Source organism: Populus alba, chromosome 8 (genome assembly GCF_005239225.2).
Source record: "Populus alba chromosome 8, ASM523922v2, whole genome shotgun sequence".
In the NCBI taxonomy this organism is placed as follows: domain Eukaryota; kingdom Viridiplantae; phylum Streptophyta; class Magnoliopsida; order Malpighiales; family Salicaceae; genus Populus; species Populus alba.
In genome coordinates, this window is record NC_133291.1 from 14,390,705 (window position 1) to 14,409,586 (window position 18,882).

General features: G+C 32.8%; 1 protein-coding gene and 2 pseudogenes across 2 annotated transcripts; 2 read left to right on the forward strand and 1 right to left on the reverse strand.

The window, feature by feature from the left end:
* Window positions 1–248: 248 nt before the first annotated feature.
* Window positions 249–1,575, forward strand: LOC118061122 (uncharacterized; annotated as a pseudogene).
* A 3,075-nt stretch (window positions 1,576–4,650) lies between these two features.
* On the forward strand, window positions 4,651–12,835 carry LOC118061113 (uncharacterized). Of its 2 annotated transcripts, XR_004689539.2 has the most exons (12): window positions 4,651–5,081; window positions 5,438–5,602; window positions 5,717–5,835; window positions 6,993–7,067; window positions 8,533–8,626; window positions 8,734–8,793; window positions 9,130–9,195; window positions 9,275–9,373; window positions 10,230–10,274; window positions 11,623–11,725; window positions 11,874–12,013; window positions 12,617–12,835. XR_004689539.2 is itself a non-coding variant. In XM_035074513.2 (11 exons), exons 1-11 carry the CDS (start codon window positions 4,959–4,961, stop codon window positions 11,960–11,962), a joined length of 1,038 nt encoding a protein of 345 aa, XP_034930404.1. In that variant the 5' UTR covers window positions 4,652–4,958; the 3' UTR covers window positions 11,963–12,470. The 2 variants fall into 2 exon arrangements, 1 of the variants encoding a protein (XP_034930404.1); XM_035074513.2 differs by lacking the exon at window positions 12,617–12,835 and having other exon boundaries at window positions 4,652–5,081; window positions 11,874–12,470.
* A 185-nt stretch (window positions 12,836–13,020) lies between these two features.
* LOC118061112 (uncharacterized) lies at window positions 13,021–14,385 on the reverse strand (annotated as a pseudogene).
* Between the last annotated feature and the right edge of the window lie 4,497 nt (window positions 14,386–18,882).

Consider the following 18,882-nt stretch of genomic DNA (forward strand, 5'->3'; position numbering starts at 1 on the left):
TGATCCAACTAATTCCCCTTTCATTTTATTACAAAAAAACTCTTTTGTTCACAAGGAAAACCAAATCTTAATAGTACAACCGCCTCTCTTTGGTACTTCAATCCAGACATTCCAGAATGCTTAGTATATAAACATTTGTAAGTTGTTCCAACATCAACCATCTCTCTTATGCTTTACCATTATCAATTTTTTTTCAAACTAATTATTTTTTTACCATCTTTTTTAATCGAGTATACATGCAGCTTTGCACAACTACCCGTTGAAATACAACAACTCCCTTCATCATCAAATGTTGTTTTATCGATAGGGGAACAAATCAAAGAAAATCGGAGAACAATACATGAGATTCTTTGCATGAATCCTTATGAGCACAAGGTTATTTTTTAAACCCTTTTATTTTTAGCTTTGATAACATGTTTTACCTTCTTCATATGATTAGTTTTTTTAATTTCATTTAACCACACTTCTGAAACATATATTTCCTTTCCATTACTAGCATCTAAGATTCACCTGTCAAGCTTCGATTGTTGACTTTGATTTTCCCAATGGCTGGCGGTATCCAAGTTGTCCAAAATGCAACAAAAAACTTAGTGGGGGCGAAAACAATTACATATGCATGGATTATGATGCTATCACCTCTCTTCCAGTTTCATGGTAACTCATCTAATTTCACAACTAAATCAATATTAAGTTGTTAAATAAAAAAAATTATATTCCTCGAATACATTATCATACACTTCTTATTAATGAACATGTCATCAATTTTATATTATAGGTTTTGCTTAGAATACATTGTTACTGATGGAGAAGATGTCACTAATTTTCTTCTATTTGGGAAAACTGCTGAGAACTTTTTTGGATTATCAACCCATCATTATGTCTATGATAAAAAATTTATTGATCCCTCAGTTCTTCCTCCTGCCATGACAGCAAAGTTAAAAAAAAGCATGATTTTTCAGCTTCGATTTGGTGCTTTTAGATCCACCACCAACAGATGTGAGATTATCATTACTAATATCTTTGACGACACCACAAACTAATATCTTTGACGACACCACAAATAAAAGCATCCATCCTCTACAAACACCAACTCCAGAAGCTAAATCATCTGCTACATCCAAGAAATCTACTCCATTAAGCTCTAGAAATAGGTTTCTCATAGCCCCATCAACTCCACAAAATACTGTCACACAACGCAGTATTGCTCCTAATTCCTTGGAGACACCACCTTAGAACATATCGCTAAACAAGGAAACAAGCATAAACAGTGAATCACGACGTGCACTTGATTTTCAAGCTACAACACAGCAACTTAGGCAAGTTTACATTTCCCCACACTTTCTTTACACTTTTTTTGTCGTTGACACGTGCTAAATTAGATGGTTCTTAACCTATGATTCTTCTGCCATGCATCTCTTTAACTCTTTTGATTACAATAGTCATGAAGATAACCATAACAAAGCAATTGAAGTCCAAGGAAACCTGGGAAACACAACTACATCTGAGACATTTGATCACTCACTTCCACCTTTGAAAAAACAACGGACAACATCATCATCATCCTCAAAGGTTTGATTTTTAACTTCGCATTCTTATAAATCATTGTCCAGTTTGTCCAACATGCCTTTTATTTGTTATTTATTTTTTTAATTCTATTTGTCTTTTATTATTTTACATGTACCTATTTCTCTTCACTTCGTAGCTTATAATTGATGAGTTCTTCTCTTCTTTACATGCTAATTATAACAATGAATACAATTCTTAAAAGAGAAAAAATCATTCCCTAGCTAATTTATATATCAATATTAATAATTTTCATTAAAACCAATGAATTAGTAAAGGATATATGTATATTAACAAGAATATGATATTAAAAAAAAAACATAATTATTATGTGCACACAATAAATACTCAGATAAAAAAGAAACCATTTCAATTATATATGTGCATATGTTACTTAAACAATTGCAACAAATATGATTACTTTCTTGGTGAATGCTGTAAAACTTGAAATCAAAAGGGCTTTGAAAAAGGTTTTATAATGACTACATAAATTGTATATACAATAATGTAAAAAAAAAAAAAAAAAAAAACATTGTCAGTTTTTTTTATCTTGCTTCATCCATACATTTAACTTCATCTACCATTTTTGTGAAAGCTATTTAACATGTCCAAAAAATACAAACAACAATGACTTGGATTTATTGTCTTTACATCGCAGGAAAACTAGCAATTTCTCTACAAATGACTTGGATTTGCATTTCTACAACAACAACATGACTGCCACCTTTGTAATTTTGATATAATTTGCAAACAACAATGTTTTTTAAGTGCTCAGCAATCTGGCAGCATATTTCCACTTTTGATGTTGTTTATAACTTAATCTATATTATCATGATTGTTGCCTCTGTAATTTTGATATAATTTACAAATAACAATGTCCTTTAAGTGTTCAGCAATCTAGCAGCTTATTTTCACTTTTAATGTTGTTTATAACTTAATCTATATTATGAAACCTTTCATACTAGACTTGGCTTCAATTCTCTTCATCATTACCTGGCAATCATTTCTTTCCAACAGATGTTATTTTCATTCTTGCAAAAAAAATTACATCTCCATACACATAACCTAAAATCTCCCACAGCAAAGCGCAGGGACTCTACAATGTGTTTGTTTTTTGTCTTTTCTATCATTGGTTCGTTATGCTTGCAAGCTTTAGTTTGGCTTATGAACATGTTGTTGATGTTGTTGCATGTGCAGCATGTATTTTGCTCCTCTATCAACTTTGCTTTGCTTTGACTATGCTATTGATTTTTTTCTTGCCTAATATGCTCTTTTGGGTTATGTCAATCTGTCTTTGTTGGAATTATGTTCATTGTCGATTTGGATCTTTGTGATCTTGGATTTAAGGCTTTTTCATGTTCTATCAATGGTTGTTATGTTGTTCTTTACTTCTTCTTCTTTTTTTTTTCTTATCTTTATTAGCGATCATGCGATTTGATTTCATCAACACATATTAGTATAACAATAAAAATAAGATGTGTAACAATACGATATGTAAAAAAACAAATATGCTAAATTTTTATTTTCTTACCTCATCCACATATTTAACTTTATATAATTCATAAATATGTAAAGAATTTTCAACCTTAAATTGCATAAAAACCAAAAATATTTTTGTGGAGGCTATTTAACATGTAAAAAAAAAAGACATTAGCTAAAGAATAAAGTCAAATTATAGCAAACTTTTTTACTTTTATTTTACAAGTTATTCTTCTATGTTGTTTTATGTTACACATGCTACAGCACACCCCTTTCACACATCCTTTCCTCTTCTTTTTTTTGTACATAATTTATTTCATTGTCTTACGGGTACTAACAATTTCTCTACTAATGACTTGGATTATGATTTCCAAAACAATAAAATAACTACTGCCTCTGCAATTTTAATATAATTTGCAAACAATATTGTCCTTTTAGTGCCCAACAATCTATCAACTTATTTGCATTTTGTTGTTGTTTATAATTTTATTTATATTATCAAAACTTTGATACTAGATCTGGCTGCAATTTTCTTTATTATTGCCTAGCAATTATTTTTTTTCATAAATGTTATTTTTGTTCTAGTGAAAAAACACACTTTCATTAATAACCTAAAATCGCCTACAGCAAAGCGCCGACAGTCAATCTAGTCTAATCTAATGCCTTGTTTGTTTCCAGAAATTCATTTTCCTGAAAACCATTTTCCCCACTTTTCCATGTTTGGCAAATATAAGAAAAATTAGTCAAAGAAAACTGACTTCCAGTCAAAGAAAAAAAATACACTTTATGCCAGGAAAGTGTTTTCCTTTCCTTATTCTAAGGAAAACACTTTACTTTTCTTTGTTGACAAAATGTGTACTGTCATCAAGTGATTATAGGGATTGGAGGAATTGGTGGATAAGGCGAAGGGAATTGGTGGACAAGACATTTTTGTTTCCAAATTAAATTTAATTGGTTCTCAGTGACGGAAAATTAAAATTAAAATAGTTGTTAACCTAAATGTAATATTTTATCCTCTACACAATACTTATTTAAAAAAAAAAAGGGACTAATAATCACTTGTCAAATGCATATTAAAAAATATTAAAAAAGGGACTAACAAACATATTAAGCTTTTAAAATTGAAAAAAAAATATTAATAGGTTTTATTTATGAAAAAATTCACAAGGTAATATCTCTATAATATTATATGACATGTATAGTTATATTTTATAAAATAAACTATGTATGAATATAGGATATAATAAATAAAAAATCATCATTATACTTTTTAGATTTCATTTTTTTATTGTAAGTGATTAAATATTTTTATATATATTAGATAAACTTGAAAAAAAATTTATTCATTAATAAATTATTTTCCAATTAATTTTCTATAACATAAACAAATACTAAAAAGTATTTTCCAGTTCGTTTTCCATAATACTGTCAGATATTAAAAAATATTTTCTAAGAATTTACTTTTTAAAAATTCATTTTTTTCAAAATTTATTTTTTTTAAAAAAATAACTTTTTGCTAGAGCCATAAATGATGTTTAGAATCGATCCCGGGCCAGTTTTAATTTACCATTTTATTTTTCAACACTTGTCACTTTTAAGCTGATGTGCTAAGCCACGTGTAATTCAACTAAATATGTGTCTTTCTTTCACCTCACCAGTCATAGGAAAATTGATCAACATTCAATCGGAGGAGCTCCATTAAAAGAGTTAAAAAGAAGATGAAGAAGAAGGTTACATTAAACCAAAATCCATTGGATGAAACACAGGGAGACGACGGCAGAGATACGGCAGCATAATATTTGTTTTTTAACAATTTACAGCTACGGCAAGCCTGAGTGATAAATAAGGGTAGAAATAACACTTTTTTTTAAAAAAAAAAAAAAAAAAAAGCTTTTTTTGATCGATCGATCGACGAGATGTCGTTTTCATTCTTCAAGGCGTTACGACCGAAGACACCACAAGAAGTGGTGAAAACAATCAAAGATAGCCTCATGGCTCTTGATACCAAAACCGTTGTTGAAGTTAAAGCCCTCGAAAAGGTATCCTCTCTCTCTATTTTTATTTATTTATTTTATGATTAATGGCTTGTTATTTGATGATCAATTGCAGCTTAATTATTCCTTGTTTTATTAGATTAAATACAGACTTAATTACTGTTTTGTTTATGTAATTATTTGTCAATTGTGAGAAATATATGTAAAAAAATAAAATGCTCTGTTGGTGGTGGTTAGGATGTATAGACGTAATTATTTGTTATGTGAAATGCAATTGGCGAAAACAATTTTTTAAAATTTAAAAATGCAATCTGGGAGGCGAAAATTAGTGTTTTTAGTGATTCTGGATGGACCATTGGGATTTAATTGATTGTTGATTGACATTTTGAAAGTTATAACAGGCATTGGAAGAAGTGGAGAAGAATTTTGTGACATTGAGATGTATGCTGTGTGGAGATGGGGAGGTTGAACCGAATATGGATCAAGTTTCGCAATTAGCACTTGAAGTTTGCAAAGAGGATGTTCCTGCTCTGATGATTCAAAAGTTACCAAATTTGGGATGGGAAGTAAGTGCTGCTGCTACCCCATTCCTATGGTTAGCTCATGCATTCTGTTTAGTCTTTTTTTTTTTTTGTTGCCGCAGAAGAGATTATAATTTCTTAGTTTATGTTGAAATGCAGGCGAGAAAGGATTTAGTCCATTGCTGGTCCATATTGTTGAAGCAGAAGGTTGACTCCAGATATTGCTCTGTAGAATACATAGAGAACCATTTTGAATTTCTTGACTTTCTTGTTGTGTGGTAAGCATAAGCATAGAATACTTGTTGTTATGCTCTGATTTAAAAATCATACTTTTGTGTCTTGTGGGCCTTTTGGGATATAGGTCTTAGATTCTTCTGATTATCATTTTTTTTTTTGTATGGTTATTTAGGGGGTGTTTGGGAGTGTGGTAGCAGTTGTTTTTCAAATTGTATTTTGCTCGAAATGCATCAAAATAATATATATATTAAAAATCATTTTTGACATCAACACATCAAAACAATCCAAAAATATAAAAAAATATAATTTTAAGCAAAAAAAAAATCAAATATTTGGGAAATGTCGTTTCAAACGTGTCCTTAATCTTTATATAGTCTTCCTGAGTACTGCCATGTGAATGCATTTTCTGCCCAGGAAGGAAACAGGGTTCTTTCATCTAAAAGAGTTGGATTTTGTGTCTATTACCAAATTGTAATTCAGAATGATAATGTTGCAGGAAAATAAAATGAAATAAGAGAATAACTGATGTCAAAGATCCTTATAAATATTTTTCATAAGGGTATCATAAGAAAATAGTACCCTAGTCAACGAAGTGAAAAAAATTGTTTTTGCCCGAGAACCGTAAAATGTGTCTTGCTTTTGTGCCCAAAGTTATTTGTTTGAAGATTATTTTCTCTGTTAGAAGGTTTAAATCATACTTGCTATTGTGTGATGGTTGGAATAAGGGATTTGAGTTTTTGGAAGTTGTAGAAACTATTAGAGACACACTAGTAGGGTTTCTTGGAATGACACCTAGAGGATAGAAAACTTAAGGTTCATACCTAGGGTTCTTTGGAGTCACAGCTAACAGTAACTTGAGTCACACAATCAAAAGCAAATTGCTGGAAATTTTATTCGTAAACTGATTTTCTCTCTGTATTGAACAATTACATAACCTAATAAAGTAGTTGTCCTATTTAAAGGAGGAAAAACCTAATAAACCTAATTAATCTTTAGGACTAATAAAAATACCCCATTAAAAAATTAAACCTAGACAAATTTTCCAGATTTTCCTGCAAATCTGGATATTACTGCTGCAAAAATACATTAATTTTTCTTATATTGTTGTACGTGCTACTTTTTCATATGGAGTCTCTGTGAATAAGAAATTTCATTAAGGTGATACTGTATGAGATTTAATGTTTTACTCTCTGAACAGCTATGATAACAAGGAAATTGCCTTGAACTGTGGACTTATGCTAAGGGAATGCATAAAATTTCCGACACTTGCAAAGTAAGACATTCAAGCTCTTTTTTAATTTCTTTTGTGGCCACTGTGTTATAGCTAAAAGCTAAAACTCTTAAATTTTTTAATTTGATGGTATCAGTGGAAGGAGCTCTATTGTTATCCTTGCATAATTGATCAGTGCACAAAAGTAGTAGTTTTGAAATATGGAAATAGTGACTCTTATGTGCTTCTTATTTGGCCTATATGCAAGCTTCATCTTCATAAAACTTTCTTGTACTTTGGCATCCTCATGTGTTTGTATTTATGATCATAAGTCATCATTACCATTATTGTGATGACCTTTGACTCCATTGGATTACAATCACTCATCGGAGGCCTTCTTGAGGTGAGACTTCAAGTGGTCGGGGCTTTGAATCCATAGCTTTTATGTCACCCATAAGTGTGAGACAGCAAGAGGTTTGAGTTCTCATTAACAGCTCAGAACGGTAACTGTTTCTCATGCACAGCTAGAAATTTTGACCTTCTTAGGGGAGAGGATTTTTAAAAGGTGTTTGAAAGCATGAGGAGTTGCATATCTTTTTGTTTTCCTGAATAAAAACACATGGAGATTTATGCCTGTGGAATTGTGAATTTTCAACGCATTATTTGGTAGAACTCCTTCCTGTATTTATTTTTTTCTGTATTCATTATTTGATGTTTACATTCCAAAATATTTTTTTATAGTTAATGGTTCATGTGAGTGCTTCCCTGGAAAAGAGGAGAATAATAACTCTTTAAGTCTGAGTAGCTGCGACCAGGGGCTGGTTAGAATTTAGTTTTATTTGGTATCTTGACATGGGCTTTGGGGTTTCCCCTTCTGTAAATTTTTGTGCATGTAGGGTTGCTCCTCTTCTTTTAGGTCCTTTTAATTTAGATCAGTTACCCATTGAAAAAATTTAAGCCTTTCTACAATCTCCATGCATGCCCTTTTATGTTTTTCCCGTTATTTTGGCTTCAAGCTGATTTCACAGGGATCTGTTTTGTCATTTCTATATTTTTGTAAAATACCTTTTGTGACATCATCTCCATCAATGGAAAGGACTGCTCATGCGTGACCAGGGTTTCTTTATGAATTTTTTTTTTTTTTTTTATGTGCTCATTGGTTGTTGCTTCTACATTGGTCCTTGGGATCTTTCACTGGTTATGGCAATTTGAACTGTGCTCACTGCTGCTAAAGTTATTTAATTCCAAAGTTTGAATGCTTTGATATGATTTATTCACTGACTAACTTATTTACTGTAGAGATTAATGGCCCCACTTCCACTGATTGTTAATGGAATTTGATAATTGTTAGCCTATTGCTTTTCTGATGTTTGAAATTTCAGTCTGTTTCAATTCTAACAATTACTCAAAGTTTAAAATGGCTGTTACAGTCAATGCTGCTTTTGACATCTGCTTTTGATGATTTATTTCTTTATTAGGACAAGCAAGTTTCAAGTTTTCACACAGAATTTTTGTAGTGATGTTTCAGATACATATTAGAGTCTGCAAGCTTTGAGTTATTCTTCAAATTTGTGGAATCGCCTAACTTTGATGTGGCTTCCGATGCTTTCTCTACTTTCAAGGTCAGAGTTATAAGTTTGGAAGTTCTTGTGTTTCGTTTTCCTTTTATCTGTTCAAATTTTTGCTTCCAGTTATTCCTACTTCTTATACGTATTGGTATGCTTGTCAGGATTTACTGACAAAACATTGCACTGTGGTTGCTGAGTATCTTACTGCACATTATGATGAGGTACACTTGCTTGTCAATTTTATGATTCTAGATAGATATAGGGAGACCAATCTTGGTTGAAATGTTACTTAAAATTTGTTGATCTACATATGTTAGTTAAAGAATACCCAGAATGTACTTTGAACAAGAACCTTTTTTGTGATGATTAATGAATTACACGACAATGTGCAAGTTGTGGAAACCATGTAAACTCATTGGATTTTGGACTCCTAATATTTTTCTAGACTGTTGAGCAAATCTACTACCATAATAGCTCCTTTTCACAATTATCTTTATCTTTTCTCTTGCTTGTGTAAGAAGTGTCTCTTAGCTAATCTTAAAGCACTACTGTCCCAGTTCTTTGATCTATATGAAAAACTCTTGACGTCTTCTAATTATGTGACAAGAAGACAATCATTGAAGGTTAGTTTCCAATGTACTTTTTCAGATATCACTCTGCTGTTGCTTTGATCAATAAGTTAACTGTATTATGTTGATTTAGCTTCTCTCGGAATTCCTTTTGGAACCTCCAAGCTCTCATATAATGAAGCGCTACATTCTAGAAGTTCGGTACCTTAAAGTCATGATGACTTTGCTAAAGGTATCAAGTCGTTTCTTTTCCACTTTTTATTTCTTGTATCTCAATTTTGATGTTATTTTTTATTTTGTACGACTAGTTTGATAAACTGTGCAATCAAAAGAAACCGTAAGTTTTTAATTGGCAATGCTATCTTTATCAAACCAAAACTGACAAAGCAAGTAAGAAACCTCTGAATGATAGAAAGGCCCTAAAAGATATGATATTACTGGCCTAGAAATCCTGGCAATAAGAGGCCACTTCGGTATCAAAGTCTTGAAGTTTTGATCACTGTTAGTTAGAGAACATAATTCATTTTATGTGACTGAGATATAACTCAAATATGAGTTTTTGGATCACTTTGTGTTTCACCATGCTTTTCTGTTCACTGGAAGTCTGGAACGCTTCTCTCATTGGAAATCATTACAATGATGCCAATCTAGCCCAGAGCCAACAAATGGTTTAACTGTGCCTATCCTTGGGGGCAAAGTTAAGAAGGGCTTGTCTCCGCACAGGATGATGGGTTGTGGATGCAGAGAGGTCTCTGTTTCTAAGAACTGGACCATTTTTTTAAATCTGGCTGCCTAGGTTATCAGATTTTCTTTTTCTTTTTTATCTTTTTTCTTTTTTTTTTAAGGGGGGTTGAGGGGGTCTGTTCAATCTTTGTATATAGGATACGCTTTGTAGCCATCAGAGGTCAGTGCTTTAATGTGCCTGTCTGATAAGTGGTAAGAGTAGTTCTTGATTTATCCACCCATGTCCTGTGCTATATTATAGATGGGCCTTCTGTGTTAGATCTATTTCGATATACTGTTTTTATGGAAGTTTTTATTGTCGTTGACCTTCCTCTGCTTGATTTTTCTTTCATTTGGCTGGGCAGGACTCAAGCAAAAATATTCAGATCGCTGCTTTTGACATTTTCAAGGTTTTAGAATCTTCCTCACCCTCTCTTTTTCTTTAGTGCATGTATTTCTTTTCCTAGTTGTGCTCTAGGCTTGGTCATTTGCTAGGACATCGATTTCCCATGCCATCATGTCATATTATGATTCCTTGGCCTTCAAGGTGTTCCAATACCATTAGAACCAAGGAGATTGCTTATCTAGGATACGTACAACATTGGCTAATTTTTCTACCCCCATCCAAAGCATAAATCGGTCAAATTATAGATCAGACAATCAACTGCAATCGCTGTCTGATAAGCATCATCTCTTGCTGAAATGTCCCTTCATGTTAAGTTTTTTGGTGAAATTATATAGGTCATGTTTGATGGGCAAGTGAAAACTAAACACGGACTTTCCCTTTACCCTTCCCTCTCCCCTCTTTCTTTATCCTCCAAAAAGGGTTGCTGAAGTGTGTGTTTTTAAATTTTTTTCGGGGATTTGGTATTTTTCAGTGCATTTAAATTGTCTGAGCTGTTTTCTTGTGTTGTCTTTTTATCAGCACTACCCCAAAAAACATGCATCTAAGGTTATTTCATACTGGTCTTTCTGGTGTGTCCGTATGTTATGATAAACACAAATAGTGATTTGCATACCACAGCCTTTTAGTGAAGATAAACTTTTAGTGGAACTTTCAGTGGTTGTTCAATGTCTTTTTGATATGCAATCATCTATTTAATTTCCATGGGGAACAAAGACACCCTCTCGATTTAAGGTTTCACTACAGTAGCAGAGAGTCCTAGTTGATGCAAGAAACTTCGACAAAGTGTTTGGATATCTATCTGAATGTCTTTTGCTTGCAATCTGCGTCCAAATTTCATGTTTGATCAAGATGATTGCCGCAGCTGTTCTTGTTTTTGTTGTGCCCCCTTTGCAAAGAAGCAGTGTCCTAGACGTTAAAGATGACAATTGAATTGATGAAAGGAAAAATGAAGTTGGTTGTTGAGTAGACATGAGTGATAAATAGAGGTTAACATGGCATTGACTGCTTCGTTTAGATGAAAATTTTGAATTGGCCTGGTTGAGTTGCAACTTATAAATACAGATATTTTCCATACCTTTTCCTTGATTGAAAGGTTATGATGCTGTCAAAATTGTGTGATTGTGGTTTGCACTTTACTCTCATCACGTAATCTGTTGGATTCTGCACCTCTTCGAATAGCCAGATTTTGTAACATTGGCTCTCATGCACCGTGGGCAGTGTCAATTGGTGACTTTTTGTAAAATGCTCGTCAAATAAGAGTCCTTTATTTTTCTATGATAGTGAAATATTTTGCAGCATAAATGGTCATTTATGGTTCCAAGTGTTAAACGCTGTCCTTGTTCTCACGTCAGGTCTTTGTTGCTAATCCTAGCAAGCCAAGAGAAGTAAAAATGATTTTGGCGAAAAACCATGAAAAATTGTTGGAGTTGCTTCTTAACCTCTCAGCTGGAAAAGGTAATTATGCTTTCGAATTGCACCCGGGTGCTATGGGTACTAGATTCACATGTAGCTGAAGAAATTTCCTTTGAAATCATGTTTATAGAAACACTTCTCAATTTTGAGATTTCTTCAGTTGAGATCGATGACATATTGTCCTCATCAGGAGCTGAGGATGAAGAGTTTGAAGATGAAAAGGAATTGATCATCAAGGAAATTGATAGACTATCTCGCCTGTCAAATCATCATCCTTAGATCTTCATCCTAATTGCCAGCATTTCCGTTTCTACTAAGATCCTGTTTCAGGTTCATACTAATCCCGTGATGATTGATTGATTCCTACAACTGATAGTTGCGCAAAATCATGGTGTCAAGGCACGGTTGGAAACATATATCATTGAGAATTGCATGCCTTTGTAATATTTGTTGGTCGGAAGTCTTACTGACGTACATCCTGCCGGTTTGTGTTAGAAGTGTCTAGAGTATTGGTTTTGAGTGATCAAAGGCACTGCATTATAAAGAAACTCCCTACCCCTGTTGCTTTGTGCATAGTGTTTCAAGGTTAAGGCTTGTTTTAACATTGAGCAAAAGATTCAAGTTTGCTTTACTTTTCTGATTCAACCATTGGTGTCTGTAGCGGATGTAGTATTTCCTACAGCTTCAAGTTAGAGTTATGTCAACTTAGCAGAATTCAAAGCACTGGAGATGATATTCTTGATATATCCAATAATATGTGAAAGCAAAGTGCATTATATATTTGCTATTCTCGTCTGGTTCTTGGTTTCTGATATTTGGCCTCCCAGTGCCAATCAAGGCATGTGTATATGAAATGCATGATTAATTTTTTGCTCGTCGTTTCATATAAAGGGATTGCAAATATAATTAGATTAACAAAGTTACAATGTCCAGCAAAACTAAATCATTGAAGGGGCTAGTGCAATTGAAATGGATGAGCTTCAAGAACAACAACATAATGAACTCTCACAACAGGTTTACAGAACTTTAGCAGCATCATATACTCAAGAGGCAAGGTCAGTTCTTGCTAGACATTCTGACTTCTTATTTGAAAGTTATTTCAGTTTGAAGAGTGTAACAAGCCATGCATATATAGATACCGACTCTTTTACCAATCCAGCATATATATGAAGCTCAGCAACCATTTTAAACCCTACGGTATACTCTAGGAGATAGGATCCAAATTTAAACATGGCAGCACAAGACAGCAAAGTTTGTGTGTTTTCTGCCACGAAATAAATATCACCTCTGCATGCAAGCAGTTCCACTAACATCAATTTGCACCTACATTTATGAAATCTGATAAAACTGTGATGACATCCAATTACTTGAGCCTCCCAAAGGAAGATGCAAAGACAATATCTACAAATTGCAGTATAATGGAAAAATAAATGATAATTACCACATAGAGATGAATAATTACTTTACAGGCAAATCAACTTCGTCTTCATCTTCAACATCCCATCTCAAGTCCTCTTCTTCTGCACTTCCAAACCGATTATTCAATTCCACTCTACTTGTACCAGCACTTGCTGTGTTCTCAGCAGCTTCCACCTTGCTCTCATCATTACTCCCAATATATTCAATCTCATCCCAGCCAAGATCTTCCTCCTGCAACGACTGGCTTGAAACGATGGACACATCACTGTCTTTACACGATCCACCATTACCCCCCTTCTCCTCCAACGTATCCATGCTTTTGTTAGGCGATCGGAGTAAGGGCAAACCACCATCTTCCCTCTCCGCAATTTCCTTCTCAATTACAGTCTCCTTATTTGATTCACCTTTCGACAAAAACCCATTACCCTCCTCCTCATGATCATCATCATCATCAAAATCCCAGCTTAAATCCTCCTCTTCATCACCGGAGATCGCTCTTTTAACAAGCAAAGCCCTTGCTTCCTCTGCTTGTTTTAACTTAAACAGTCTATAAAAATACCGGCTCCAAAAACTTTGATCATCAACCTTACTAGGCACAACCTTGTAATAAATTTGATTAACAACCTCATTTTCGCTGATTAATCTCTTAATCTCTTCATTTTTATCTTCAAACACAAAACCCTCCGACTCCCATTTCTCATAATCCTCCTTATCCCCCGGTTCAGAACAATAAGTATCCAAATCACATTGCAACGCACGCACTTGAGCATCGAAACGACTGTACTTCACGCCCGAATGGTGTCGTTTAGTCGAACTACTTGCATCACTATCATCATTCAAATCACGATGATGATCATCGGCTGAGAAAACGGATTCCTTACCGTGAGAGATGATCTGGGCCGTTGAATTCCAAACGGTGGATCCGATTTCATCAATGACTTGGCCGACGGACTCGAGGGAGTGTTGAGCGACGGCGGCGCCGGATTCAAAAGAAGCTGGGAGGTCGTGGACAGCGCGTGAAGCGACGTGGCGTATGACGGCGGTTTCTTTGTTAAAACCGGATCGTAATTCTTGGAGGTCTTTTTTATATGTTTGGATGATGGATTCTGATTTGGTTGATATGGTTTTGATTAACGAGTCAAAGGACCACGCGAGGTTTAAGGTTGAAGGTTCCGGTTCCGGTTCCGGTTCCGGTTCCTGTTCCGGTCCGGGTCAGGGTTGTCGGAGCTTGGATTGTTGGGTGGTGCGGCATCTTCATCGAAGACGGATTTGAAGAAATTCATGGGAATAATTTAGGGTTTTCTGTCAGAGCGTGAAGGGAATCGAGGAGAGTAATCTCTCTGCTCTGCTCTGCTCTGCTCTGCTCTGTTATTTATTTATTTATTTATTATGTATATTTGTTTTTTTGGATAAATAAGAAGAAGGTTTTATTTATTTATTTATTTTTGAGATTGAGATGGAAGTTTCAAGTTTATAAGTTTGAAATGATTGTAACGGTCAACGGTTGTATACTGGATAGTTTTTTTTTAACAAAGTATAATTGAGTTCTTTTAATGAAATATATTTAAATCTAATTAAATATGATTGTGTAACTGATAATTTTTTTAATGAAACAAATTTGAATCTCTTTAATGAAATAGATTTGAGTCTCAACTGCCATAGCTTATACTATTCCATTGGCATGTGTTTTTTTTTTAAATGTAAAAATAAATATTAAAAGTATGAAGGATTTTTTTGACAATATTATTAAATTTGCTCAAACAATTAAATTTTGAAACCTTTTCGAACGTACTCTTTACCTTGCGCAAGTTCTCAATGAAATTGTGGCGGAACTAATCTAATATGAATGGGTTGATTTCATTGGTTTAAAAGCTACGTGGATGCCCGACAAAAGCATATCTTAACTTATAAAAACATTAAAATTAAAAAAGAATTGAGACGATGACAGATGACACATTAAATGATCTCAATTAGTTTTTTTTAATTATTATCAATGTTAATTAAAAGATTAAATTGCCTCTAAGATTACGATTAAGCCCCTGAAGTCAAGCTTTAAGAGAGAAATTTGAAGGGGGGAAAAACCCTTGGACCCAAGTTAAGTGTTGTTTTGCTTTCAAAGCTATTATAGTAATTTAACTTTGTAAAAAAGATGTATAAAGACAATAATAACCTCGATCAATTAAAGAATGGTTAATCCATAATAATTGAAGAAGGGCAAGTGTCAAACGTTTTGTAGGAAAAAAATGGTAAATTAATTGTTTCGATCCATAATAATTGATTCGAGCGAATCTTCTTAACCTGGGTTAATATTTTAAATTCGTAATTTGTGAAATTCCAAACCTGAATTCAATTAAGAAGTTCAACTCTTATGCCTTGTTTGTTTCAGGAAAACCAATTCCTGGAATTCATTTTCCTTAGTTTTCTATGTTTGGCACCAATATGAAAAACTAGTCAACGAAAATTTAATTCCGGTCAAAACTGAAAACGTTACTTTAACGGAGGAAAGTGTTTTCCTTTTGATAAACAAAGGAAAAACATTTTCCTTTCTTTCTCATTCCACATATTTTTCTCAAAAAAATATCATCACGGTCTCTCTGTTTTCTTTGTAAACAACTGTGAAGCAGAAAAAAATGCATCATTTCTTTGGAAAAATTGCACCTATAGCAGCCTCCACCACTGCCTTCGCTGCAGCCAGTTCACTATCGGTTGCCACTGGAGGTGGTCTCTAACCCCGTCTGATGCAAGGACAATGAACTGGTCCTTGGAAGTTACTCGGTGATAAGAGATGTCTGCTAATGGGATTATGCCACTTTTTTACTTGGTCCTTGTAATTCTGCCTTTGACTTGTGAAGAAAGGATTTCTTACTTGGTACTCCAGGCTTCAAATCTGTAGTTAATTGAACAGGCACGATTCCATTCTTATCATTGATTCTGCCCAAACGCTAGCTAGCTGCTCTTAAGTCTTGATCCAAGACTTGCTATAATAAGATCGTCACCTGTTTTCATGAGCCCAGCTCGTGGGTTTGATGATTTAAGGATTAGGGTGGCTAGAGTGGCAGCTTCTGGTGGTTGTTGAGGTTATGGAGTGAGGTTGGTTGTGGTGATCGTAAAGGGGTAGGGTTTTAGTGGCTGTGATTTTTTGAGAGTTGAAAGAAGTAAAGAACAAGCATGTACCATAAAATTCAATCAACCATACTAATGACATAACTTCCATAAACACAATCTTAATTCGTACAAATTGCGCAAACAAATAAAAAAAAAAAGAGTATTTGATATATATTAAAGGGATAATTGTCTTTACCCATAAAAAAAATATTTATCCAAAAAACCATAAAAATATTTTTGTATGTATTTATCTTTTAAAAATATTTCACAAGCTTATTTCTCTATAATATGATATGACATATATAGTTATATTTTATAAAATAAGCTATGTATGAATATAGGATATAATAAAAAAAATTCATCATTATACTTTTTAGATTTCATTTTTTATTGTAAATGAGTAAATATTTTATATATATTAGATAAACTTGAAAAAAAATTAATTCATTAATAAATTATTTTCCAGTTCGTTTTCCATAACACAAACAAACACTGGAAAGTATTTTCCAGTTCATTTTTCATAACACTACCAAACATCAAAAAATACTTTCCAGGAATTCACTTTTCCCGGAATTCACTTTCTTGCAACAAACGGAGCCTTAACAAATTTAATGTTGAATAATGAAATTGAAAAAAAAATATCCCAAAGAAAAAAACTTATCAAAGCAAAAAAAAATGAACATCAAATATGAAAGAAGAAAATAAATGGAGGGTGAAATTGAAAAACAAAATAAATTCAAAAATTCTCTTACTTAAAAAAACAAAAATCAAAATAATAGGGATCAAATCTGATATGCTAAAAAATTGAAGGATAATGAAATTGAAAAAAAAATTATAAATTAATTAAAATAAAACAAAAGGAAATCAAAAAAGGAGGGAAGACATGTAAAGAAAAATAACTTGAAGGGCTGATTTGCAAATTTGGAAAGGGTCAAACATGAATTTCTAAGACTATGAGAAAAGAAGGAAATGATTGGTGCTGAACTGAAGGTTCATTGACCACATACACTACATGAGAAGGAAGAGGAGGCTTAAATGAATCGTATGATGTGGCAGAAAAATAGTTTTGACCACTGGAGTCAATTGCACACGTAACTTGAAGGTAGCAGGGTGGCTAACCTGAGCAACACAATGTCATCAACTTTTTATTTATTTATGAAAAAATCACATTGCACCTATGACCCAAAAATTATTATGAAAATACCTTTGTAAAAATGACAAAAAATGTATGTAGACAAGCTTTTGAAATTTGATTCCGACGGGAATAGAGTCATTACATTGTAGCGAAAAATATGAAATATAAAAAGCAGCCCAAAAAAAATCATGAAAAGTTCAAAATGGTCCTTAAAAATCTTGAAGGGAAAAACTGTAATTTGCTATTATAATCCATAGTAAATCAAGGCATATGTACAATACTTCTCCCAAATGTTTTAGCTTTTCCTTGTAATTAGGTAGGGTCTGCCCAATTTTTTTCTAATATAAGAAAAGATGTTAAGGCAATGTAAGCGCTCCTAAAAAAGGATCATTAACTCGATTGTGTTTATTAAGCTCGACTAATTCAAATAATATAAAAATATATATATAAGACAATAAACAGACCAAAAAATTTGACAAAGTAAAAAAGGCTAAAAACCACTCAACTCAAGTTCCTCCAAATTAGCATGCAAAATTTATGACCTAAACATGACACAGCTGTAAACTTGTTAAAAATAAATTGAATAAAACTATGAAATTCAATTATCAAACAACCAAATTTTGAAGGGAGAAACTTAAAAAAAAAAATTAAAAAAAAATTTATGAGAAAAAGATTCAAGTCAACATGCTAACCCTGACCATGGAAATAGAATTGAGATAACCCCGTCGAAAGGAGATTAAGAAAAAAAGTACGAAGATCAATTTCTAATAAATTAAATATTGAAAGGTGAAATTGAGTTTTTTTTTTTTTAAAAAAAAAATCTAAAAAAAAGATTAAAATTAACATATGTTAACTTTAAAACTCGTGACCCTAGTCACAAGCTTAGGATTAACCCCGTAGAAGGAGAACCCTAAAACTAATGAAGAAAAATTCCAAATTATCAAAATGCTAAGGGATAAATTGAAAAAATAATGCAATAAAAAAAGATTCAAAAAAAAAAAAAAACAATTAAAAGAATAGGGACTAAATTTGATATAAAGATAATTTGAAATCAAATATTGATAGATGAAATTAAAAACAAAATTCAATTAGAAAAGCATTAAAAATAATAAACAACAATCAAAATAATAAAGATTAAATTTGATATAAAAATTAAATGAAATTAAATTATGAGAGGAGAAATTGAAAATAAAATTGATAAAAAAAAATGAAATAAATAGCAATCAAAGAATGAAGACCAAAATGGAAACAAAATCAAATTAGATGACACCTTTATATTTTGCAAGATGAAGAGAGAGAAAAGAGGGAGGAGAACAAAAATGTTCATCGAACCCCAAACCACCACACCATTGTGCACATGCTTGACACCAACAAAAAAGGGACGGCGAGACACTTCTAACACCACCCAGAAGGTGATGTTTGGTGGTAATGCGACGTCACACGTTCAATAATTTTTTTTTTAATAAATATTATTAAAAAGATCAAATCGTCCCATATCAACTTGTTTTATCACAAAAAAAAAAAAAAAAAACCCTAATAT

Excerpts from the sequence above, each read along its gene's own strand:
- LOC118061113 (XM_035074513.2), top strand. The coding sequence starts at position 4,959 with ATGTCGTTTTCATTCTTCAAGGCGTTACGACCGAAGACACCACAAGAA. Across the intron at positions 5,082-5,437 it reads AAGTTAAAGCCCTCGAAAAG|GCATTGGAAGAAGTGGAGAA; the intron begins GTATCCTCTCTC and ends AAGTTATAACAG. Across the intron at positions 8,627-8,733 it reads ATGCTTTCTCTACTTTCAAG|GATTTACTGACAAAACATTG; the intron begins GTCAGAGTTATA and ends TATGCTTGTCAG.